At 35.7% G+C, this 26,975-nt stretch overlaps 2 protein-coding genes across 20 annotated transcripts in view; both read right to left on the bottom strand.

Annotated features, from left to right (window-relative positions):
* The window catches only part of LOC129792688 (ARL14 effector protein-like), a 693,823-nt gene that overhangs the window by 359,226 nt on the left and 307,622 nt on the right, over window positions 1–26,975 (bottom strand). The window lies entirely within an intron of this gene.
* The window catches only part of LOC129792563 (uncharacterized), a 94,073-nt gene that overhangs the window by 35,569 nt on the left and 31,529 nt on the right, over window positions 1–26,975 (bottom strand). For all 19 annotated transcript variants that reach the window (XM_055831731.1, XM_055831735.1, XM_055831733.1 and 16 more), the window contains 6 exons: window positions 9,427–9,641; window positions 7,922–8,038; window positions 7,204–7,449; window positions 3,402–3,590; window positions 3,209–3,337; window positions 2,756–2,902 (listed from right to left, as the gene is read on the bottom strand). In XM_055831731.1, the coding sequence (XP_055687706.1) occupies window positions 2,756–2,902; window positions 3,209–3,337; window positions 3,402–3,590; window positions 7,204–7,449; window positions 7,922–8,038; window positions 9,427–9,641 (1,043 nt within the window). The remainder of the gene's footprint in view (window positions 1–2,755; window positions 2,903–3,208; window positions 3,338–3,401; window positions 3,591–7,203; window positions 7,450–7,921; window positions 8,039–9,426; window positions 9,642–26,975) is intronic.

Consider the following 26,975-nt stretch of genomic DNA (forward strand, 5'->3'; position numbering starts at 1 on the left):
TTTGATTGATGGATATGGAAAAGAGGGAGCACGGCAGCGAAAAATTGGACAGCTTCACTGTGATTCTGCTGTGTGGATTAATCGATTGCGAGCATCATCGTGATTGATTGGCATCATCCACTATTAAATTAGTGGCTTATAATTTTCACTTCAGGTGCGTGCTATTGCATAACATTTGCAGGTGAAAGTTTATTGTGTGAGCTTTTGGAGCTTTTGGCACAATTATTGTATTTCTGCTTTTTTGAATAATTGAAATAACTAAAGTTATAATTTTAAACTCAAGTTTAGAAAGGTTTATGCTTAAACAAAGCAATAATTCCAGACTACAATTTACTGCAAAATATTTTTAGCCTAATTTTAATCAATTATTATTAATTGTTTTGAATTAATTAAATTTAAATGCAATCTAATCCAAATTTAATAATTTCGCTACATGTACGCCATTAATGTAAAATTTAGCGTAGTTAAAGCATATTTCTGATACGACCACAAAGCTAAATATTAATGTTACCTCCAATAAAGAAGCCTTAAAGCAAAACTACGCGATAATTTCTGCGGATGTTCCCCCCATCCCAACTCTTTTCGCACTAATGGTGAAAAATGACACACAAAGAGCGAACTGTTGTCTCGAGATTTGCCCTCTGCATGTATCTACTATCACACTAAATGGGAAGAAAATGCCTCTGGGATGTGATGTAGCATTCCAAAACATTAAAACTCCCCTGCATCACGTTGGGGGTTGTAATAAGTTTGTGGATGATGCAAAGGCATTGCATCTGGTGCAAATGAGATTTTCCACGAGAGATTTTCCACACAATATGTGAAATATAGTGCAAATTGGAACGTGAAAAGCTCCCGCATACATAGCAAACATCTCATCCATCACTTGGCGGACGTGTTTCCTTTTTTTTTCCTCCTCCGCCCACTCTTCAGGAATTGAGACATTTTATTGTGCCATCGCGTAGTTGGGAAGAAAATGACTTTTCACACACTACGAAATGTTTTCTCACATAGCCCAATAAAATACGGAAAATTTATTTGCAACGAAATGGTAGCAAATTTCATAGCTTTCGTAGCTTTTTCGCCTTCGTAACGTCCAACTTTGCAATGGCTCATAAAGTATATAACACTGTGTTGCCCAAAATTGAATTTCTACTGCATTCTGCATAGTCTATAGCTCGTTTAAGCTAACTTATACAAACACAACACATCATCCTCTCATACTATATCACAAATTATATATATATTTTTTCCAAGGAGAGAGAAAAGAGGAAAAGAGAGTGGAGTATGTGCCAAGTTGGTGATCAAAAGTGGGTTCACCACAAAAGGATGTGCAAATAATGGCGATATGGGAAACAAAATCGTTGAAAAGGAAAAAGCATTTTTGGGAAAGGAACTGCAAGTGTTTTGTATGTGTTTTTGCGGGGGAGGGACGGAAAATTCTTTTGGGGTGTAGAGGGTGATTTTGCGTGAAATTGCTTATCGATTTCCCATAGAACTGTTTTTGGTCATTCTTTGCGCTTAATTTCCGATGGGGGTGTTCTCACACAGAGAAACTGCACCAAGTGAACCATATAGCGTAGATCGGTGATAAATTCAAACGACTTTTGAAGGAAGGACGTGTATGGTTCGGTGCTTTTTAGGGCACTTTCTCCCTTACTCTCGTACGTACATACATATGTAGTATATGTAGCTATTTAAGCTATATCGAAATACGTGTGGACTTAATTGGTATGTGCAACAGGTGCTGGGAAAGTAGAGCTTCAAATAAGAAGCTTTCTGTGAGGAAAAGTTCAATAAAAAATGATGGGTATTATGTATGAACAATTAGACTTGAAGGCAAATTATTTAAATTCAATGGAAGTAAATTTAGTCTCTTTAATATTGCTATATGTATCATAAAGACCTCTACTTTAAAAAGCTCATTTTATGCAGATCTCTTTCTAATACTTAGAATGTACTAAAAAAATCTTTTAATTCACTTTAATCCTTCATGCTGTAACTTACATAAAAATTTTCTTGATCTGATTTCTTTAGTGCATAATTCAAAATTGAATGTACGACGTACTCTTGATTTTTCCTCCATTTAACATTCTCACACTATATCCTCTCAATTTCCCAAAAGAGGAAAGAAAATTCCCCACAGAATGAAAAAGTTTGGTGTTAGTTGGAATTTCATTTGAGATTTTGCCTCCATTAAAGTGAAAAATTCAGTAAATGTGCATGGATGCTTGTTTTTTTTTTTGCTCAATTTAAATATCCTCTGGGTTTATGTAAAAGAAATTTTGCATGAGAAATACATTTATGTAAAATAAAAATAAACACTCAAAAACTTTCCTTCACTTTTGCATAAAGTTTTGAGCTTTTTTACTGGATTTTTTTCTGTGTGGTTTACACGTCAATAAAAAATGAATTTTTGCATGTTGGAACATCTATATGAGGATTATGAAAATATCCGTGTGAAATTCTTCGATATACGTATGTTTATAGAGAAAAATTACGAGCAAAAAAACTTTATGAAATTCATTGCAAAACTTTTACAAACAATGTGACAAAACAAACTACAAGAAACATCTGCGTTGTCAAGTTTACGGAAAAACGTTTGCATATCATTTCTAAAGAGTTTTTTTATGAAAGTTTTCTTTTTTCTCACTATAAAGCATGATAAGAAAATGTCTTGTACAGAGGAAGAAAAGAGAATAAAGTTGCAAGATTAATTTGAAAGTTTTCCTTTTTGATCTTTGCTGCATCTTACCTGTGCCCTAACAGCTGCCAGATGTATTTGCTTAGCCCTGAGGTCAAACTTTTTCATCGAAATGTCTTCTTGCAATTCATTGGCCTTATTGTAAAGTTGACTCTCGAGACCTCGCAATTGGTTACGGACTAGTGCATCTACAGAGTCCTAAAATATATACAAAAAACGAACCTAACTAATTAACATTCCCTATTTTAATGAAAAAATTTTAGAAAAAATTCAAATACTATGCCAACGACTAAGATAATACCTTTAATTATTTTAATTTAAATGAAAAAAATAATCCATTGTCACAACGAGAGAGAAAAAGTTCAGTAAAAAAGAAGAAAATTACAATGAATTGAGATTGGAAAATGGGAAAAGTTTTTCAAATGTCTGCCCAGACATTTTTTTTGTCGTATCCTAAATGGTATAGAAGGGACAAAGGGAACATTTCACGTAAAGTAAACTCACCTGGAGTTGTCTAATTTGCATCTCTAAGTCAGCAGCTTCACGTTTGAGGGCTTCAAAAGAGGGTCGAACTTGAATTGAGGCACCCCGTTCCACGACCAATTCATTACGCAAAGGCGGAGGAAGATTTTCCTGCAAAAACGAACAAAAAGTTCAGTGAGAGCTTTCACTTGAGACGAAGTATTCATCTCCTTACATCGTACTCCTGGGCATCCTCGGTTTCGGGTCCAGGGACAGGTTGGGGTGGTGCGAAGGCTTTCTTAGGAACTTTCGAGGGATTTGGTGGCAACGGCAGGACTCGTGTGAAGTGCCCGAGATCCTGTGGTCCAGATACCGACTTGCACTGATTCGACAGCCCATCGTATCTCTTTGCCTGTTCGATTGCCTATTGGAAAAAAAACGCACACACAAACAAACTTTAGAGAAAGTCCCCCAAAATCCTTCGATAAACCCAAATTTTCCCCAACATCCCTCCCCCAATCCCCGCTCTTTTCCGAAGATTATCCAAAAACGTCTGCCATCGAAACTTCCTTGATGCTTTTTCAAGAGAGAGGTGGATGGGAACTTTCGCATCATGGAATGGAGCTGATGTTAATTTTCCATTGAGTATTAATTATTCGAAGTGAGTTTAGGGAGTAAAGGGCACAGATCTCGTGTTAGAGGATGAAAATTAATTTTCCTCACAACTTTCCAATTTGCAACATAAACAGCAATGCGGCATATTTGTTGTCTTGACAACTTTCTGGAGTGAAATGTTCTCCTTCTTTGCTCTCTCTAACCTGATTTCATTGGTGCCACACAGGGGATACATTATGTGCTTGCGATGTATGTATATAGACTGAATATCTTTAAAGCTTTTAAAGCTTGTTAATTTTTATCTTTATTTGCATTCAAAAGAAAATTTAGAGTTTGTAATCATGGAGGTACTTAAAATTATTTATTTGAAAGCCACTGATGAAGGATTTTTAGAGACAAAAGCTCGGGATGAAAAGTTTAAAGGATAAAATGTCTAAATTCTTCTACGCATAGGTTTGATTTTCTTCCAGAGCTTTCAGTTTCCTTCGACTCTTTCTCAGTGGATCAATTGTACATTACTTTAAAAAAAATTCTAAGAAACATTCAAGATTATCACATATACAGAACTACTTGGTAAGGGATAGCTAGCTTGAAATTAAGATTTTTTAATAACGGAATAACCTAATTTGAATTAATAATTCTGTACAGTACACCAATTTCCTGCGACTTGCTCTCCCCTTGGGTCATCTTGAAAACTTTCCCACCTTGAGGCACATTCAAAGTTCTCCATGTGAAATGTTAAGTGAGAATGGGAATGTGGTACAATATCAGGTAAATTGAAGTATTTGGTAGCAATAACGAGAAAAAATCTTGAGTGGAAAATCTCAAAAGAATAAAAAAGACCTAAGGAGAACTTCTCCTTAGGTATCTTCTCTTCACATCCTCTATCACACCACAAATTCCTCTAATTGGGTTGAATTCTGTGAAGTGTGGGAAGAAAAAAAAAGCTCCCTGTGTGTGAGAAAATTATCCGAGTCTGAGACTTTCTGCTCATTTTCTGACTGCAAAATTAATTGGTAGCTTTTGTGGGTACAATGCGATTTTCATGTCATTGACGTGGTCGTGAATTATTCATGAGGTCTCTTCGTGGTTGTCATTCTGTTAGTCTCGCAGACATCTCGCCATGGGGCACCTCCCTAAAATATTACACCCCGTGTGTTATATGGAGAATTATTTCCTCACGATTGTAAACGGCTCAATCAAAATTGAGGAGTGACTGAGAAAAGGCAAAAACCGAGAATATTTCCATCAAAATTTCATACACAACAAATACACCCCCCTTCATCCTTTGTCCTTTAAGCAGTTTTACGGTTGAACATTCTAAAAATATCCTTCTATTTTGGGTAAATTTAATTGGAAATGAAATATTGATCAAGAATTACGGGGTGTATGAAGAGTTACTCCAATTGCCATTGTTATACCTTCTCAAAATGGCATAGAAGGCATTATTTATTTAAGTGACTTTACAGAGCCTTTTTACCATTGATTCCACCCACTGATTTGGTGTTTTAACACACACACACACACACACAAGGTACATAAAATCCATATTTGGGTTTCTCGAAATAAACTTTTCAAAATCAAACTCCAACAGACTGGAAAAGTGCAATGGAAATGAGAAAAATTTATAAATTGACTTTTCAAGTTTTCCATAAGGGAGCCCTTTCAAAGGAAAATAAGGCCTGGGTGAAAGTCAATTTTAAGTATATATCGAGAGAAAAAAAAGTTTTACAAAAAACAATTTCAATTAAAACTTTGATTTGCAAAACAGTGAGGAGGAAAAATTTGTTGGGAAAAGTTTTAGAAACATCGAGAAGTTTGTCAATAAAAATATACTTATTTCATTCCACTTGGATGTAAGTGATTTTCTTCATTAATATTGTAGAATGAAAATAAATAACAATACATTGTGAAGAAAATGAAATATTCAAGCCCTTATAGGCCAGTAGAATTAGCGGAAAATGACCCCAAACTTTTAAATAAATTCGGCCTAGCCAAATTTTGTACCATTTGATTCATAAAAATATAAGAATTTTTTTAATATTTACGTGCATGCTCTAAAACTTATGCTCATTTCAGAAAATGCGTTTGAAAAATTTTTCATACATTTTTCCATAGAAGCCATCGAAGCCGATCGAAGCCATTGAACGAACATGCGACGTCGCTGAATTTCGTGTTCCGAAAAAGTATGATTTGACAGTTGAGAATTTTCGAGTAAATATTTTCATTTTTGTGGGGATTTTTTTTGTGAAATAATGTGTGTTTACTTATTATTTCTGCATTATCTCATGTAGGAAGTACTTTTTTTAATCCTTGTTATAATTTGTTGAGTGGAAACTGTAAAAACTATAGTATTTTATGTGGTTTGTGTGAGCAATTTCTTGGAACCCCCCAGTGACGTCACTTGTTCGTTCAATGGCTTTGATGGCTTCTATGGGAAAATGTATGGGAATATTTAAACGCATTTTCTGAAACGAGCATAAGTTTTAGAGCACTCCAGTAAGTATAAAAAGGTTTCTTATAATTCTTTGAATCAAATGGTGCAAAATTTGGCTAGGCCGACTTTATTTAAAAGTTATTTTACTTCTCAGCTGGCCTATTAAAATATCCTCTAAAATTTAGCTTTTATTGTATTATAGATATAGATATCATTTGAAAATCCTTTTAATGTTTGAATGTTAATTTTCATGAATATTTCATATCTTTGTAATGCAATTTGTTTTATTTCATAAGGCAATGGATCCGTGAAAATTATTATTTAAAATGCTATTCAACGCATCAATAAATTCAATATATTAGCCGCATCCACTAGATTAATTGGCCTATTTACAAAATCAACTCATCTGCCCAATTCTATGGTATTATCTATAAAATACAGAAGCTCCACATAAACAATTAGAATATTATTTATAAATTAGTTTGTCGATGAATTTTGATGAAATGGAAAATTGAATGATGAATATTAATTAAAATCTACTAATTGGAGCAATTCATATAATGTTTAAATTCTAAAATATTATGTACGTTAGGTCTAGAAACTATGTAAAAATGTATAGAGGAGATTCATTAAAAAAAAAAACAATAAAATGAAAGCCCGACTGTTATAAAAAATTAAAGGTGTTAGGAAAAATATGAAATTGTAGCATTTATCGCAATTTTAAAATTTCATAATTCTACCTGAAATAATCTTAAGGGATGATTGTGGCTAGAATTAAAGGATATTTGAAATTATTTGCATTCAGAGGGTGGATTGTAAGGGGTGTTGGGTCATTTTGCACAAATGCAGAAATATGCTTTCCATTCCAATGAATGCCAAAAGGGATTACAACAGGAAAATTTTCTCCTGACTGCAGAGATGGTGCAGAGTAAGTTGGAGACATGAAGGGAGGTGGATCATTAATTTCTCTTCTGGGTACACTCACCTTTGTGGAGATGGCCTCGGCTCCCTGGAGGACAGCCTCAGAGATTGTGGCGCAGAGATCATTGTAAATGTCTTCGAGTTCCTGCAGTAGTTGCGGCAGAGTTTCGCAGTGGTACGACTCGAGCATCGCATTGGTCGCGTGCAACTGTTGCACGTAAGCATTGTGGGAGTCGATGTAGAGAGTCAGAGAATGTTGGGTGGGATTCGAACGGTGAGCTATAAAGCTTTGTTTGTAATCCATTCGACACTATGTGGGAAAAGAGAAAGCACAAACAATCCTTTCAAACTGTTGCTCCTCACATGCGTGAATTTGGGATATTTTTGGCAGAGAGAGAATATTGTAGTATTGTTGATAGTGTCAAAGAGAATCCCAGATTAATTGAATGGCTTTTCCTTTTTTCTTCATCTTCTTTCTCTATAGGCAACGCAACCACTTTGCTTTTCCAGATAAAGAGAACAAAAAAGAAAAGGAAAAAAAAAGCTTCTGGGAGTCCTTGAGGTGCTTCAGGTCCTTGGTAATCCAGGAGGTGTCCACAAGTCCAAAATGGTCTATATGCGGTAATTGTCTCATACCCTTGTTGGGATTAAACCACCCCCTGGCATACAGCATAAGCTAAATCCATGGTAAATCCTACTCATCAAATTGATAGGGATTTCCATTTATCTCTCTCAATATGGCCACATTATTTACCACAATGGAATATTTTTTTGGGACTTACTTTTGATAATTTTTCCTCAGTCTTTGCGATAATTGTGTCAAATGATTCCCGATGAGTAAATATTTTTCTACTTTGCACCTTCCTGTGGAACGATCTCTCCAACAAGGGTCGGGCAACCTGGAAAAATAAAATTTATTTAAAAAAAAATCAGAAAAAATCCTGCTGCCATTTTAATTATTTAAATCAATAAATTTAATGAATGAATTTAAACAAATTGAAATTTATAAGTTCTCCGATTAGGGGTGGAAATACCTACACTACCCTTAAAAAGCTTCTAGGCAAGCAAAATTATTTCTTAAAATGACGAAAAGTTTGAAATACATTTTTTCATTAATCAATAAATATAAGAAAGGAAATATAATTGATTGAAGTCCATAATTGCAATTAGAACCTCTTTGGTATAAAATTCATATTCCACACAAAATTTCCATTCAATTTAATTGACGATTCAACAAAAAATAAAACGCTGATTTTCCAAATAACTATTCCAATTAATAAAATGTTCCGTGTAGAATCAATCGTGCTCGAAAAATTGCTATTAGATGGTGAGAATTAATTTAATTCCAACCCGTGTGAGCAAATGAACGAATTTCCACGTTGATTGACAATTCAATTAATGTTCCACCATTAGTTCATCCGGCAATGTTTCAAAGCAGTAAAATGCTGGGGAGAATTCTCGAGATTACAGGTAAAGATGCCAAAGGTTGAGAATGTTCGCTATGTTTATATGTGTCTGCATCCTGAACCACGAATAGCTACACACAAATTGCAAACTTCCCGACAATCAACTCAAATAGCAGGAACACTTAATGGACTCTCCAGGTATTCTTATGGCAGACAATGAGTGTGGGGGAAGTTTCGCACGTAATTAAAAGACGACTCAGCTGTGAAATCAATTTGCCATTGAACGGAAACTTTCACCCACTTCTACGGTGTGTAGGTGGGTGCTGGGGGTTTTTCCGGAGCACGCGTGCGATTCCGCAAAATGATTTCTTTTTTTTGTTAGTACCCAAAAGAAATTAAAGCACATTTTCGTGTGCGATAAAAATAGCAACACCGATACGGATATACTGCTATATGGGTATTATGGGCCCCTTAGAAAAGAATTACAGAAACGTGACGATATGCTTTATTGCTGGAAAACACATGGTAAATGTTTTATTTTATCGAAATTTTGTGTATTATGGTAATTAATTTCAGCACACAAACCCCCCCCCCACATCACTGTCAGCGAAAGGAAAACCTCTCGCTTTTGGGGTTTTTCATGTGGAATTGAGATAATTTATATACCTACATATAATATTTGCAAACAGACATTTTCAATTTCATAGCTCTGAACAATATTGCAAGCGAAAATTGTGAACTGAAGCGAGTGGCGGGCATTGCTTCTGCATCAACAGACACCGTTCAATTTTAAATGGCTAAATTACATTTTGTCATTAAATGATAACACCAAGAGTGATGGGGAATGTGTCCCAGCCCTGGGGGAAGGTGAAGGTACTCACCTGCCGGGATAGGGCACTCGCCACATCGCTTGATGACTGAGAGTCCGCCTCAATCTCCTGCAAGAATGTCTCCCACGCATGGAAAAGTGTTGAATGGCAAGCTGGACGTTCCTTTCGCAATTCGCTGTTTTTCTTACGATAATTCGACACGAGCACCTGGAGAGCTTCCGCATGTTGTTCATAGACTTGGGCAAGGGTTTCCGTAAAGTCCGACACTGCAAAGTTAGGGAGAAATTCCAAATTAATATATAATTACGTAGGGCTACATAAACATTATAAGAGCATAGAGAAACTACTCGCTTTTGTAATGGAAATGATATAATAATATATTATATAATATCAAAATTTTCACAGACCGTCTGTATGCAGAGAAATCAACATTAAAGAAATATTATTTTTTTGTTCTTATGAAAATTTAATTAATTTGCTAGTTGAAATGGAATTGTATTCAGAGAAGAAATTGGGAATTTTCTCAGAACAAGAAAAATGTAGAATCATCAGATTTTCCTGGATTTTCAGGAACATTTCCTGTTTTTCTTTTAAAAGATTATGATTTTAATGTTTAATTTTTCGTTTTCTATCATTTCCAAAAAAATGAAATATTTCTTGGAAAATCTTTCAAAGAAACTAAAGTCTTTAATTGGGGGGTGGGGCGGGAGATTCTGTCAAAAATCTTAATTTTTTTTCTTACAACATAACAGTTGTTCTATATTTCTTCTATTACTGTTCCATAAAACAGAATTGGTTGTTTTCCAAAAAAAACATCCAGAAAGATATTTTAAAGAGCTCAGGAGAGAAACAAAACCTGTAAAAAACTTATCAAATTTTTCATACTATAATAAAATTTTATAACTGATGAATTGTAAGGAAAGAAAAGGAAATATTCTTAACAGAATCAACCCCGTTCACTTATTAAAATAAAACACATATAAACATAATAATAATGGGGAATTTTTTTAATTAATCATAGTGTATTGCTTTTCAATTAGATACTCTCACCATTCTTCTGAAGTTTATTCTAGCGATTCTAGCTTAAGAAGGAAAGAAAATCCATCAATAATTCAAGAAAATTCATCGATTAAGAGAAACTTTTTCTTTTCTTTCTGTGCACCATTTCTATGCTAATTTGACTTGAGTAATGTCTCAGAAAATCAATGTATAATTCCATAATTATTAAGAAAACAATTTAAATGAACATTGTTTCCCACAAAAATATAGGTAATAGAATAGACTTTCTCATAAAATAATTCCATCATAATTTTCCCATTTCAAAATCCTTTGTGTGGAAAATGAGGATGTGATAAAAGCCCCATTGCGTGTCAAATATATATACAAACTAGCGAAAAACAATTGCGAGTATGCCTGACTTAATAAAATGACTTTTCGTGAAATACAATGACCCCAAAAAATGCTAGTAAAATAATTAACTTTCTATGTTTTTATAAGTATATTTATTTTCAAATGGTAGTCCTTTATGCTACTAAATTTAATTATAGGCATTACTTTTTCTTTGCTTATTTCATAAAGCATGAGACATAACAAACAATATAGTTGCGTGTGATGGATTCCATGCAACTATCTCTGAAACGTTGCGTGAAATACATGGGAAACATGACCCGTAAAAAAGAAGCATAAGCTTGCAACTGCTCGCAACTGCATAGGAATTCATTCAAAATATTCCAAAAGCTTTCCCATGAAAGCAAGGAAAAGGATTTAAAAGCACTCAAGCATAGGTATTCAATTTTAATGCTATTATATTATTATCATTTGTAGCAGAAATTGAGAGATGATAATAAATTTAAATTTATATTTAAGGAACTATACATAGTAATTAATATTTAATTGTATTAATTAAATTATTAGTTAAATTAGTGCAATTTACATCTGATTTCATAGCAATTATAGTATTAAATAGATACACTTTATGGATGATTAATTGATGCTGGAATTTCAGATAAAATTCAAAGGAGGAACATCACTCAGAGTAGGAATGGGTGGTATTTTCCACCCTCAAACTTCTATTGCTACGCACGGCATTGAGTGATAAATCTTAACGATGGAATGTCGACACGTAAGAGGTATAAATTTTCCCAAAAAAGAACCTTTGAAAGCCTAAAATGTCGGAAAGATTCCGCTACGCGAGGGCAGGACCAAATAGACTTTTTGTCAGACGCTGAAACAACTAATTTCATTACGGTTGAGCACCTTCAGCAACCAACTTACACATGTTACATCACGGAGAAAATATCACCCCATTAGCATATCGCGCACGATGAAGAAATATGCGATAAATTTTCCCCCTTAACGCACTCAGGCGATGTGAGGAATTAATTGTTTAGGAGTATATAATATTGGGGTAACTTGCGGCAAATTTAATGTGAAAGTTTTGCCAAACTCAATAAAGCTCTGAGGTTTTGGGTTCCACTTGTATTGGATTTTGAAAAGATAAATATTTTCTTGGAGAGTTTGGGAATCAGCAAGGCGACAGGATATCAAACCAATAGAGCAATCCACTTTCCAAGTGATTGATTTCTTGAGATCATATTATGTTGTATGTACTGTTACATATGTATAGATAGAGATGTAACTATTTGTCAAAAGCAAGTAGCTGTATAATTGCAATTTCACAATATAATGTACCAATAGTCTAATACACTATTAAAATTAAATTAAAGGCTTTGTTTTATTTATTTTCCTGTTAATTTGCATACTTTTTGGGGGAATTTGAAGTAGAATAATTAATTATATAGACTGATATGAATACGATAAAATTTTAACAATTTGAAAAAAAAATGATATTTGATTGAGTTAAAATTGACTCAATATTGACAGTGTCAATAATGAGTCAACATAGGTCCGCTAAGAGGGTCAATTATTGAGCAATAAGTTGATCTGAGTCTGCTGAAATCACAGAAAATCAATTGATTGAGTCAAATGATCTGAATTATTGATTAATTATTGATTAATCTGATTGACTCAATCATGATTGAGCATTTAATGACTCAATCAAAATACTGGAGTCTAAAAAAATGTTAATTCTAAGAGTAATTTTATGAACCTAATTAATTATTTAATTATACCAAAATTCACCTTAAAATATGCAACTAATTAATCAATTTATGCACCAGCTGAATAAGTGCAACAACAATCTAAACATTGTTCTCGTGACTCTCGGGCAACATTGAAATTCAATTTGATGCCAAGTATGATGCCTAAATACTAAATATTCATTGAACTCCATATAATTTCCATGCTTTACCACACACCCCAATGACACATGGTTCTCGTGGTGCACAACTAAATTAAATATTTATGAAATATCAAATTATTCCAGTCAACCGCAGTCGTGCAATAAATCTCATTTCCAAACTGATTCAATTTTGTGTTCAATTTTCAGCTGAAATTAATTGGAGTTGTTGAATCGAATTAACCAGCGTGCAAGGATCTTTTTCTACCGCAGTGATTGCAAAAGGTAAATATTTTCTTCGTGGAATTTTCCGGAGAAAAGAACATTTTCCTGCTGAAGACAATGTTGCAATACGATGTTGGGAAAGTACAAGAGAGCCATACATTAAGTGTATTTAGTCAACCAGACAACTCCTTCTGTTCAACTCAATTATATCTACAGTGATATTAATATTCTAGTCAAGTACGGTTGAGAGACAAAGTCTCCGTTATAGTTTCTAATTGAAGCCCTTCCACCACGGAAAGGCAATGCATCTAAATTTCCTTGAAGTAAATAAAGTTCCTTTTTTAAAGGAGAAAAGGTAATGTGAAATATAAACAAACAAGATGAGGGAACAATTACACTACTCTTTTCTGTGGTAATTTCCAGCCTCTTCCATTAGTCTAATTTCCTTCATCTCCTGTCTTTAACATGATATTGAATTTTACGGTAAAATATGCAAACTTCATTTTTTTCCAGTTTCCCTCAAGAAGTTTCCAAAAAATTCTATATTTGGTTTTCTTTGATATCATTTTGGTCAATTTTATCTCCCTTCTTTTTTTCACCCTGCCTGAACACTGATAGACGCACTGAAGGAGAAAACATTGATAGTATCAGGGATTTATCAATATATAAAATGCTTTACCCCAACAGAAGAAGAAGAAAAAAAAGATGTTTCATCTTCAAATTCAATTTAAGAAAAGGTTTTTCCGTGAATTTTGCTCTCTTAAAGGGAATTGAAAGAAAAAAAATGTTACGAAAAATACGTTAAAGAGAAACCCGTCTTGAGGGCAAAGGGAAGGACTTTTTGATTAATGAAACGATTGCCCTTGTCTGGGGTTGTATTCAATTTTTCCTGAGCACCTTTGAGTGCCCGCAATGACACCGCCCCCGGGCAGGAATGATGCCTAAATTCACTTTCAGGCGCACACACCCTTGTTCTTTGCCTTTGAGGTATAAACTTCTAAACCGTCATTAATTTGAGGGTAAAGAGGTGGATCTGTGGGGACAGCAAGGGGAGGGGGGTTTAAATTACACGAAATTAAGGCATACACCGCACTTGCAATATTGTGAGAATACTGAATTAGTGGGCTACCAACTGACTTAATAATTAGTTTGCAAAACATTCCACCCTTTTTGGTTCATCCCTTTGGCTTCTGTGGCGTAACCCGATACCCATATAGGGGGGAGTTTAAACTGCTGCACATTTGCCATTCCCGCTCAGCCTTTACACTGTGCTATCCCATGAGCACCAACGGCATCATGAATCAATCATATTTCACTCCAATAGTCTCCGCCACCTTTTGATGGGTCAAAAGGAGCAACATATACAAGCACATCAGGACGACCCACCTAGGTGTCCTTTCACCTCGTACGGAATGTGAAAATGATGATATCTCATGACGGAGACACGCGATCCTGAAATTTAACCCTTGTCCCAAAACGACTAAATTCCAAAGCACAAACTATCGAGTAACATGACAATAAGATAAATTAAATTGCAGGACACATTTCTGGTGAAATACAAAAGGACTCACTCCCATGCCTATCCACACACAGTCAATATAGGAATGCCCGCTTTGGGAAATGGCAAAATATATCAGAGAGAGAGAGAGACTACCCTTCACTACGTAGTACATTATAAATATTTTACAGTGCCTTTGGGGCTTTTATGGAGATGGCATGTACCGAGAGGATCAATACATTGAGATGATAAAATATCTATATATGATATCCATCTTCTCGAGGAGTTTGTTGGAGAAAGATATTAACCATGTAGTTCTTGTGTGCAATAGAATATAGAAAAATAAATTTCACATTGATATGCTTGTTACGGGGCCAGCTCTATGAAAATTCACTCCAACATGTCAGCAATAGATGTATTGGAATTTAATAGTGTGCTGAATTTTGAATAGATTCTGAAAAATAATCTCAAGAAAAATGTTCCATTGCAGTCACGAAAAAATAAGTTTGTTATTTTTCCATATGAAGACTCGATGAAGAATCACATGTGCTACCAATTTGAAGTAAAATTGAATTTTCTGAATAGAAATTTTGTTAAAAAATTTTAGAAATTTATTTAATCTATTTTTGGGACGGGAAAAATATAAAATGGACTTTTTTTTTTAAATTTTTCCTCAATTTTCCCTGCAATTACTTAAAATGTTAATTCTCAAATTTTGTTTTTAGTATTATTTTAAAATTAAAAGAAATTTTTAAGTCACTATATAGTATGAGATGTCCTTTGTAATTTTCATTGAATTTTATTAATATTTCATCTTATTTGCAGAGGTGGATAAAAATATTAGAGAATTTTATTTTTTCCTTAATTAAAAGTTTCATCGAAATCTTTTATTTATAAAATTAAAAATTAAAATATTGCCATTGCTAGAAAGATTGATTTTAAAATGTAATAGTCTTGAATAATTGACAAAGAATGGTTGCATCCAATGGTATTCGACATCTCTTTTCATAGCAGTTGATACTCATTATGAATTCAATTGACTCGAGTTAGGATTGTAGCTAACTTAACAATTTAAATATTTTAAATTAACAATTTACAAATCAATTTTATCAGTTTATTAATAAATTTATTTAAAATTGTCTCAAATAAAACCAAAGAAAGTAGCTTACAATCATTCCTCCAAATAACCCTTACAATGATACATTGACCCTTTTATCTAAGAAGCAGAGACAATTATCTCAAATATACCCCACCATGAAGTCTCAATGGAAAGTATGAGAAAAAGTCATCCTTCTCGGAAAATCCAATTAATCTGTTATCTGTCTTTTTTTGCTTCTCCAATATATTGCGACGATTGTCTTGTGCACACAGAGGAGCTTTTGTTCACCCTTTCAACGAATGGACAATCCCATGAAAATCTCTGCAATTTCCCATGTTAGTTCACACGATGATGATTCAAAAGGCGTGTGAATATACTTTGTTCAATGAATTTCCTGAGGATTACCGTGAGTGTATAAATTCAATTTAACATCCAATGCTCTGTTTAAGGGATGAAGAGGAGCCTTCAAATTGTGGCAACAAGCACAACGATTTGACAGTTTAATTGGAATTGCCTCACAATTCTCTATTGGAAATGTAACGAGAGATCGATTTAGGTACTTCACCCCCCATACATTCACCCCCCCCCCCTCCTGTACATGAGGTAAACCTTTAGGGAAGTATTCTCGATTTCTTGCAAAATGAGCAGCTTCACCCGTGTCAATGAGATTTTATGTGTGAGACAACAGTGGGAATTTCTTGGAGTTTACAGTGGTGTAGCTTTCGTTAAATATTTAACCAATCCCTGACAGGGGGTTTTATCCGAACGACGATTGCAAGATGTATACGGCGAGCTTTAAGATATGGAATTCTGTGCACCTGAAGCTTTGGGGTTAATAGACAGGTGGTACATTTTTCATTTGATTAAAAATCTTTTATTTATAGACTGACAAAGAGGGTGTATTACTATGAACATGATGAAAAGTTTACACTGTGTGTGGTTGAATGAAAAGTTTGTGGATGAAGTCATTGATTAAAGTTAAAATTTTTCAAACTGAAATTGTTACTTTTATCATCTTAATTTAATGTTTTTCGTACAAGAAATAGATGTACAGAAGCTTTTGGGATCGAAAGATTTGTTAAAGTTCTAAATTGAATGCGAAAATCATAAATTTATCTACTTGTTAAAGTTTTTTTTTCGTGTTGTCTACATAAAAGAAGCAACAAACTTTCAGAATCACCCCCATCTACCTCTCCTACACCCCAACCAACCCCTTCTGTGAGTCTCATTTTATCAATCTACGAATCTTGTTCAACTTTGCATGGTTGTGATGTCAAGTCCTCAAATGTACCTAACCTACCTTTAAAGGTTACTTCTACGTTCAATCTCCAAATGAATGGCAAAGAGTAGATTAATTATTCTAATGACTTCTGACCCTCTTCATTTTACCATTTTCTTTAATTAAAATGTCGTTACGAGGCGCAATTGAAGTTTACGTCGTCTCAAGAACTCCTCTGCTATGCAAAAAAAAAACCCTACAGGTCAAGAGCACAATTGCACAAACAAATCTCTCGCGGTATATGCAAATTAATACTGATTTATTCACATCTCTGGGGATATTAGCTGTGTTTCTTTCAGACACAGCTTTTGTGTACCGAGCAAAATCGAAAGTCGTCAGATCGGGCTCAAACTTGGGATGAGCACGAATTAGGGTCCCCACATTCCAAAAAACGTATGCGCCAAAAAAAAATTTTTTCCGGCCGTCCGTCCGTCCGTCCGTCCGGCCGTCCGTCCGGATTATAAACTTAAATTGCAAGAGAACGGTGATAGATAGAGACTTGCGGTAAACGGCAAAGTTTAAATATCGACCTGAAGAAATCCGATTATGAGGTCAAATCCACCCCCCCCACCCCCCGTCCGCCATTTTGAATAACCTCAAAATTTTGTTTTCGCTATATCTCAGCCGCTATTATAGCTAGAGGGCTGAAATTTTGATATGTTGTAGGGGCCATCAAGACCTTTCCAACGATACCTCATTTTTGAAAATCGGTCAAGCCGTTTAGTCAATATGGCCGCCACAATTTTTCATCGAAAATCGACCATAACTCGAAAACGGCTTGACCGATTTTGATCAACCCGGGGTCAAATGAAAGACCTCAACAAACCCTACAACTCTCTAGAACATCAAAAGTTTCAAAAGTGACCGCTAGGGGGCCAAAAATCAAAAACAAAATTTTCGATTACTTTTCGATGAATATCTCGAAAACGCCATTATCGATTTGCTTCATTTTTTGATATGTTATAGCTGACCATATTATCTAGCTCCATGCCAAAAATGAAGAAAATCTATGTCTCCGTTCTCGAGATATAGCCTTCCAAAGTTGGCATGTCATATCTCGGGTTCTACAAGTCCGATTTTGATCAACTCAAGTGCAAATGAAAGGTTTCGTGAAGCCCTACAAATGTCTAGAACATTGCAAGTTCGAGAAATGACCGCGAGAGGCGCTAAAGTCAAAATCAAAATTTTCGAAAATTTCGAACTCGAATATTTCGAAAATGCCATTATCGATTTACTTCATATTTTAATATATTATAGTTGAGGTTAAGACCTTTCCAACGATAGCTCAAACTCGAAAATCTATGGAGCCGTTCCCGAGATATAGCGTTTTAAAAATTTCTTGGGGGATGACTTTTCAACTTCTCCCGACTTTGCGCGTATTTAAATTAATTCGCGTTCTAGTTTGCTCTCACAAAATTGGTACACTGAAAGAAACACAGCTCCCGTAAGCTTGGTCAGCTTACCAGTACATTTTTAGATTTTGCCTGTGATTTTTCTTTCTCGATGAATACCACGAAAAATTGAAAGCTTTATTAGTGCGGCTGAGACCATTTTTTTTCACTTCTCTGTGTGCCGATACCATAAACACCAAAGCACAATGATCTTGGCTCTTGATTCACCTATAATTGCGTGATTTTCGTGCTCATATATTTATAGATTAGACATTCAATAGACAACCTCGTAGTCATGATCTTGAATGTTGCGGTTGACAGGCTATTTTTGCTAAGAGAGAGTTTTGGGTTCCCACAAGAGGTTTTTTTTTGTGTGTATGTGGTGCTCAAATTGCCTCAAAGGCCCAAAATCTCATCGCACATTGATAGCTAAAGTGATTTATTTAGTGAATTAGATAGCACGAGAAAGCCAACATCAGAGGGATGTGTTCATTTCGTCGGTGGTTTAAACAAAAAAAAAACTTTCTGTTGGAAATTACTTCTCAGTTGCAAATTCAACGATTATCCGCATGATACTTTTTGGGGTTAGTGAACGCAGTTTAAACCCTATATAGAGAGAAACAAGCTTTCCAATTATGCTGCCGCAGACGCACTCTGCGGAATTGCTACTGAATTAATTATGAGAGAGCTTTGGGAGAGAAAAGCCTTTGAAAATCCCTCATATCCCTATAAATTCCATTGTTAATGCTATTCTTTTGTCCCATTTGTGTCTAGCAATGATTTTTCGGGGAGGGTGGGAAATTCAATCCGTGTGAATTTTGTGAGGAAAACTTTCCGCGAGATGGAATTTTTAAACATACCCTTTAAAATGTCGCGGGAAGTTCTAAAAGTGAAACATTCTGTGCAAGATGTGACTCCTCATTCTTTTTTCGCACTTGCACAAAGTTTGTGGATGAAAAACAACCACCCAAAGAAGGATGTTGCAAAAAAAAATAACTCAACGTGGTGAGTATCAAAAAGCTCAACAAAGATGACAAGCATTGTTTGGAGAAAGTTAAAACGTTTCTTATACATTGCTAATGTTGTTTAGTAGTATGTATAAATAAGTTGAATAGAATTTTGTATTTCTCATCCATTCGCGTTTGTCATGCGACTTTTATGGCTTATAGGGGGTGGGAAAATAAGTTTATTGTAAGTAAAACTAATTTATGTATATTGCTCTTTTTACTTTTGTTATACATAATATATTTTATTACTTAAAGTTTATTTAACTTTTTAAGAACCAGAAAATTCTAAGAGTTTCTTTCTTTTTTTTTTGTTTATCAAAGGTAAAAAATAAATCAATTTCTTAAATATTTTTATCGAAAATAATTGGATTAAAGTTATAAGTTATTTTCGAACTGAGAACATTGTTTTGTATGATTTTTAGCACGTGAAGAAAACAGATAAAAGCATATGAAGTATGTGGGAGGACCCAACATTAAAAATAATCAAATCAATTTTCAATTTTCTCAATTTAATTTAAATGTTCTTACGAGAGGAAAAGTAATTCTCCAAACAACAAAATGTGACACTTTTATTCTCAATGGAACACCCCTTTTTGTAAGACGATTGTTTTCCGAAGAAATTCCACTTGAATTCAAAGTTTGTCGACTCTCACGCTTATTTGCACTTTTAGTACATTTTATATGTCCTCGGTAACAAAGAATTCAGGTGCATGGACGACACTTGCAAAGAGATAGAGATGTGCATTTTCTTCTGAATTTTCCTTCCACAGCATTAGTCATTGGGGGATAAAAGTTGTGCATAAGTGAAGACAATAATCTTATACAGCCCCTTTCCGCACTGAATAGACTTGTTGCTCCCCCATATCCATATAATTTCTCACTACTCCTTCAGGCATCCTTTATGTAAGACACATCAGCATATGGCGTAGCGAAGCGAGGATTACACTTTATATTGCTGTTTGAATGCATTTGGGTTTATTTAGCACTGAAACCTGCACTCGGTGCATTTCTCAGTGAATACAGACTCCATAATTCTCATGTTAGAATATACCAAGGAATTTATCTCACATGTGTGATCATTGTATGCATCTCTCTACATTTGCTTTCACAGACCCATAAAACATCCCCCCAACGGACGGGGGAAGAATGGTTTAGAAAAGCTCACCCCCAAAGCTCCCTCCGGCGGGAGTTGGGAAATTGATGCTGTGTGTGTGCAAATGTAACGAAGTGGGTGAAAAATTATCTCATTTGTCCCAATTTATTGATGAGCTCTTCTTCTCTTGAATTTCAAAGTGCCTTTTCTCATCACACCCATATCGCTCGCTCCCACACAGCTAGGAAGGAGCACACATTTCCTTCCTTTTTTCCTCTCAATTTTACTTGTGTGCCCTTAAATGAAACCCCCATGTGAATTCAAACATCAACGCACATCCACAAAAATATTCACGAAAAAATACTTTTTCTCCCTTCAATCCATGATACTTTTGTGGGTAGAAATCACTCTGTGCGGGTGAGTTCGTTCTACACACCCTATGCTAAAATCTCCCCAGGGTTTTAGTGTCCAAAATATTGGTAAAGAGATGGTCGATGGAAAAGTTCAGACGCAAACGAAGAGTTTGAATTGAAATGTTTTATAAAATTTAATATTAAATTTAGATTTTCATTTGGAGGATTTTTAAAAGTTTAAATGATTGGGAAATCTTTCAGATTTTTTTTGATTTATTCAAATTATGTGAAATTTTTGAATATCAAAGAGAGTTTATCTGAATAAAAATATTCGGATAATTCTTCGAAAAATAGAAATATTAAAAAAAAAAAAGCTTAAAAAGTACTAAACCCAAGTCAAGAGCTCTAAATTTAAGCTTAAAAAGTTATTTGAAGCGTAAAAGGTATTAAACTCAAGCTTAAAAAGTTTTTAATTTAATTATTCTTAAAGCGACGTTTTCAAAGAAAAATTGTTCGGAAAATTGTTTTTCCACCGATCAGTGTCGGAAGTAGGATCTCAGTCCAGAATTATAGATATAATTTTGCCAGAGCTTTCCGCACAAGTCAGTGCCTTCCTCAGTACAAGTGGCTGTGAGTGGAAAAGCAATTTTCCGAAAAATTTTTATTTAAATTCAAGCCTAAAAATGTTCTAAATGTACTAAATTCAAACATAAAATATTATTCATCGTTTTCTACTCTCATCTATTAGTTTTAATGTATTTGTTTAACCGTGAAATGATTAAGTGGGGTATGACTGTAGCAGAAAGAATTCCTCGAATTGAATTTTTTCACCAACTATCGAATTCAACGAATACAAAACAAATGTATGAAAAATATATTTTTGGAATTTAACAAATCGCTTGCGGTTTCTCATGAATCCCACATATGTTGAAAACAGGAAACCTTTGGAAAATCCCATTTGGCAAATCCCAAAAGGCCACAAAAATGTTTCATGTATAGAACCTTCCACCCAACTGTCGGTACTAAGCGTCCGTAATGCCATTCTTTGATGAGAAATATGACGTGACAACATTTTTAACACCCTGCCCATAAGTATGTCAGATTGGTGTATATTTTTGTGGGGGGTGCGCCTTTTGCCTTTTTACATCCCCATCTCTCTCCCTCTGCAAATATGTTTTGTGCTTGACATGGGGTGTATGCTTTCCAATATGTGTGTTTAACATGAATATGATTTTATTAAATGGGAAATTTGTGAGTTCCACGGCTGTTTGATCGGAATCTCTCCCACACCCCCGCAGGGGGTGTCTCAATGTTCGCACTCATTGAGATTCTCTGCTCAAAGAAGGGTGTACTGTATGTATTTATGCAAAAAAAAAATCCCGCAGTATTTTCGTCACGAAATCTCTCTGTTTCCTCCTTTTCACTGTGACTTTATTTATTGCCATTAAAGTCAATCTTTCAGCGAAATGTCTTTTTTATACATATCCAAAAAAAAAGCTCTCGGGGCGTTGAAAAAAATTATATATGGCAAGGAATCACGTGCTGGGGAAACTCTTCAGCTATTTTCGCTGTGAAAATTTATGAATTTGCAGTTTGAGGCAAATGGGTGAGGAATGTTGGTGGTTATAAGTTTATTAATAAACTATGCTGCGTGAGGAGCATGTGCTCAGCTCGGATGTGTCAGCTAAATGTGGTTCCATTGAGTGGTTTGTAAACACACTCCAGGCCGAGGGCTTCCACCATCATCATCCTGACCTGTTTGTCCAATATATCACTTATTCGCATTGTTGTATATAGCACGAATTTACACATACAATAATTAAGTACAATCATTGTATAATAATTTTATATAGTAATACAATCTCTGAAGGGATGAAAAAATCCAAGAGTTCCGTACCTTCCTCTTTTGAGGGGAACGTAGATGGCGCGCGGACTGGTGCAAATTCGGGGGTAAGCGAAATGCAAGGAGGACCTTCCTCCCATTCACAAGATCATTTGCTTTCGAGCGCTCATGGTGATCACTTGAAGGGTCGCATGAACTGAGCGTTTTTTCTGTATGAACTTTTTTTTTGTACCTACGATGAGTGGGTTGCAGAAGAGGTGCACAAAAAAGGGCTGAAGGAAGAAAAATGTACACGGAGTTGAGTTCAGATCTTGCAACATTTTTGGTTGAACATTAGTGGGAATGAACAGAAATACATTTTCTTTCCCTTTTGCACAATGAGATCTTCCAAAGTCTCGAAGAGCACAAATTTTGTCTTTTCGAGCAAAATTCTGCCTCAAACACGCTGGCTCACTCAACACAAGCTAAGATTTCTTAAGTTTTCTTAACTTTTCTTAAGAAATCTTAACTTTTCTTAAGAAATCTTAACTTTTCTTAAGTTATCTTAAGATGTCTGAATGGTGAATTTTACCCATTTGGTTGAGAAGACAAAATTTGAAGGAAAAAAAAATTTTAAAAAATTTCTCATTTTTCCAAGGAATTTTGGGGTAATCCCAAAATTCACGTCTTTTCACTCTAAAACGTACAGAAGAGCCAGAAAACGCGAAAAACTGATTTTGGTATAGACTCGCGAAAAGTGTTGAATTTGGGGTTCCTTTTGGACTTTTGCACAACCGCACGACCGCACAATCGCACAACCGCACAACTGCACAATCGCACAAACGCACAACCGCACAACCGCACAACCGCACAACCGCACAATCGCACAATCGCACAAACGCACAATCGCACAAACGCACAACCGCACAACCGCACAACCGCACAACCGCACAATCGCACAAACGCACAATCGCACAAACGCACAACCGCACAACCGCACAACCGCACAATCGCACAAACGCACAACCGCACAATCGCACAAACGCACAACCGCACAAACGCACAACCGCACAACCGCACAATCGCACAATCGCACAAACGCACAACCGCACAACCGCACAACCGCACAACTGCACAATCGCACAAACGCACAACCGCACAAACGCACAAACGCACAACCGCACAATCGCACAAACGCACAACCGCACAAACGCACAATCGCACAAACGCACAACCGCACAACCGCATCGTTTGCGCAATCGTTTGTGCGATTGTGCGGTTGTGCGTTTGTGCGTTTGTGCGGTTGTGCGTTTGTGCGATTGTGCGGTTGTGCGATTGTGCGTTTGTGCGATTGTGCGTTTGTGCGATTGTGCGGTTGTGCGGTTGTGCGGTTGTGCGTTTGTGCGATTGTGCGTTTGTGCGTTTGTGCGATTGTGCGTTTGTGCGATTGTGCGGTTATGCGTTTGTGCGGTTGTGCGGTTGTGCAGTTGTGCGGTTGTGCGTTTGTGCGATTGTGCGTTTGTGCGATTGTGCGGTTGTGCGGTTGTGCGATTGTGCAGTTGTGCGATTGTGCGTTTGTGCGATTGTGCGGTTGTGCGGTTGTGCGGTTGTGCGGTTGTGCGATTGTGCGTTTGTGCGTTTGTGCGATTGTGCGTTTGGGCGATTGTGCGGTTGTGCGTTTGTGCGATTGTGCAGTTGTGCGGTTGTGCGGTTGTGCAGTTGTGCGGTTGTGCGTTTGTGCGATTGTGCGGTTGTGCGGTTGTGCGATTGTGCAGTTGTGCGATTGTGCGTTTGTGCGATTGTGCGGTTGTGCGGTTGTGCGGTTGTGCGATTGTGCGTTTGTGCGTTTGTGCGATTGTGCGTTTGGGCGATTGTGCGGTTGTGCGTTTGTGCGATTGTTGCAGTTGTGCGGTTGTGCGGTTGTGCGTTTGTGCGGTTGTGCATTTGTGCGATTGTGCGGTTGTGCGTTTATGCGATTGTGCGGTTGTGCGGTTGTGCGGTTGTGCAGTTGTGCGTTTGTGCGATTATTCACCAGATAATTCACCATTCAGACAGTCTGAATGGTGAATTTCACCCAATCTCTTCAACATAATGATGCAGTCGATGATCTACTTCAAATATCTCAATTAATGAATTCTAAATTCCGAGCAACAAAAAATCACAGCTAATATGCCGAAACATCGCTGAAAATTATAAAAAGTTTTGTTCATAGAATAGAAAATAGAATTTCTTTTATTCTATTATTTTTAATAGAAAAAATTTCTGTTATTCTGGTGTAGCCAAATATTGATTAATTATCTTATTTTAATCAACTCAATTTCATTTTTTGAATAATTATTTTTTTTTAAAAATATTTTTTTTTTCAAAACTTACATATATTTCCACAGAGTTTTCAAAATTATTAATTTACTCGCATGTAGAAGAAAATTTTTGATTTAAAGTTAAATCAAAAAATGATTGAAAAGGCCTTTAAATTTTTTTTTTATATAAATAAAAGTTTTCTATTGCAAATTTTAAATTCATTAGTAGCAATATCAGCTTGTGTTGAGTGAGCCAGCGTGTTTGAGGCAGAATTTTGCTCGAAAAGACAAAATTTGTGCTCTTCGAGACTTTGGAAGATCTCATTGTGCAAAAGGGAAAGAAAATGTATTTCTGTTCATTCCCACTAATGTTCAACCAAAAATGTTGCAAGATCTGAACTCAACTCCGTGTACATTTTTCTTCCTTCAGCCCTTTTTTGTGCACCTCTTCTGCAACCCACTCATCGTAGGTACAAAAAAAAAGTTCATACAGAAAAAACGCTCAGTTCATGCGACCCTTCAAGTGATCACCATGAGCGCTCGAAAGCAAATGATCTTGTGAATGGGAGGAAGGTCCTCCTTGCATTTCGCTTACCCCCAAATTTCCTTAAAAAGACCTCATGCGCCATCTACCTTCCCCTCAAATGAGGAAGGGCCGAAACGATTTGGGCACTTTCGCCCTTCTTTGTAATACTATGTGTAGATAGCAAAGGTACAATCAATGGCATCCCGCATTGGTGAACCTGCGGACTATTCGTGTCGCTTCTAAATCCCTTTTGCGGTTCACAAATTATCCCATCCAATATGAATAATTCGTTTTATTTTTTTTACATTGAATTTAATGTGATTCAAAAATAAATTTAAAAGAAAAATCTGGGTAATTTAATTTCGTTTTAAGCAAATAAACCAAACTGTGAGACACTCACTTTGTGGGAATTTATTGAAAAGTCACAGGATGAACAAACAGTCATGATCCCAATCAAAAATATTTATTCTCACAACACTTTTTTTTGACAATCGTATTTGCTTCAGAGCCACATATAAAGCTCCCACCTGTTTTGCAGGTGTTTATGGAAGGCTTGTCGGAAGTGTCGGGGAAGGGCTTTCTGGGGAAAAAGCTTTGAAATCCAAAAATAATTTCCTCTCAAAGTCAAACAATCCAAACTGTCTCTCAATGTCAGTTAACCTGCTATTTTCATCCGGAAAATCTTTTATTTTTGTATGCCTTAAAATCACCTATCAAAATATATAGCACTGATTGCTGGAAATTTGGGAACTAATGGGGTTGTTCGCAGAAATGACAAAAAAAATCATATTTTTGGCAGTGGATTTATTTTTGAATTCAAGGCAGCTTTCAAGGCAGAGGGATGGGATTAGCTGAAATTCTCATGAAAACGAATAAAGTTTTGGTGGGGAGAGGGGTCAATTCTGTCAACAATCTCTTCCTGTCTTTTCATGCAATTTTAGATTTATAAGATTTACGGTATTCTAAGAAAAATTTCACAAGATTTTGTCAGTTTATTTCTTTCTTTAGTCCTTATATAAAAAGATCCTTTTCAATAATTTCTCAAGAAACTCTCTAAAATACCCATTGAATGACTTTTTCACAAAGACTTTATGGGTGCAAAGAATATCATCTTAAAGTTTTTTTTTACCAAAGATAGTTTATTTTTTCTGTTCAAGAGAGTGTCTCAAACAAGAACATTTTCCTCTTTTGATTCTTTACTTTAAAACCACCCACACCAGAGCCTTCAAGTCATCTCAGACCAAGACACTTGAGTGAACAATTTAAAGGAAATTTGCAGTGTGTTGAAAAGGAAATTTTTTTTCTCCAAAGGACTCCAAAAGGCATCTCATTTTTCCAACACAATGAAGAATTGCTTTATTACTCCCCCCCCCTCTGGTGAGAGGGTGTGGGATGAATAACATTGTTGCAAAAGCAAAGATGGATACTTGAATATCAGGAGAAAATAGATAATGTCATCCACCACATCATGACGTGGACAAAGGCAACAAAGGAGAGGACATAGACCCAAAAGTTCCTTTGAGGAAATGTGATGTCACCATATAAGATCTCACCAAAAGTGTTCAATGGGAACCTCATTGGCCGGGGTCTGATAAGACTGTGGAAGATGGTCAGGCAGACACTCCACACGAGAGAATCGAGAAATGGACTCATGGGGAAAATAAATCTGAAGGACTTCTCGAGAGGATCCCTTTTCCCATCACCAAATTGGATTGAGAGTGAGACACAGGAGTGTGTGTGATTTTTTATTCAATGATAGAAATATTATA

This window comes from Lutzomyia longipalpis, chromosome 3, assembly GCF_024334085.1.
Source record: "Lutzomyia longipalpis isolate SR_M1_2022 chromosome 3, ASM2433408v1".
In the NCBI taxonomy this organism is placed as follows: domain Eukaryota; kingdom Metazoa; phylum Arthropoda; class Insecta; order Diptera; family Psychodidae; genus Lutzomyia; species Lutzomyia longipalpis.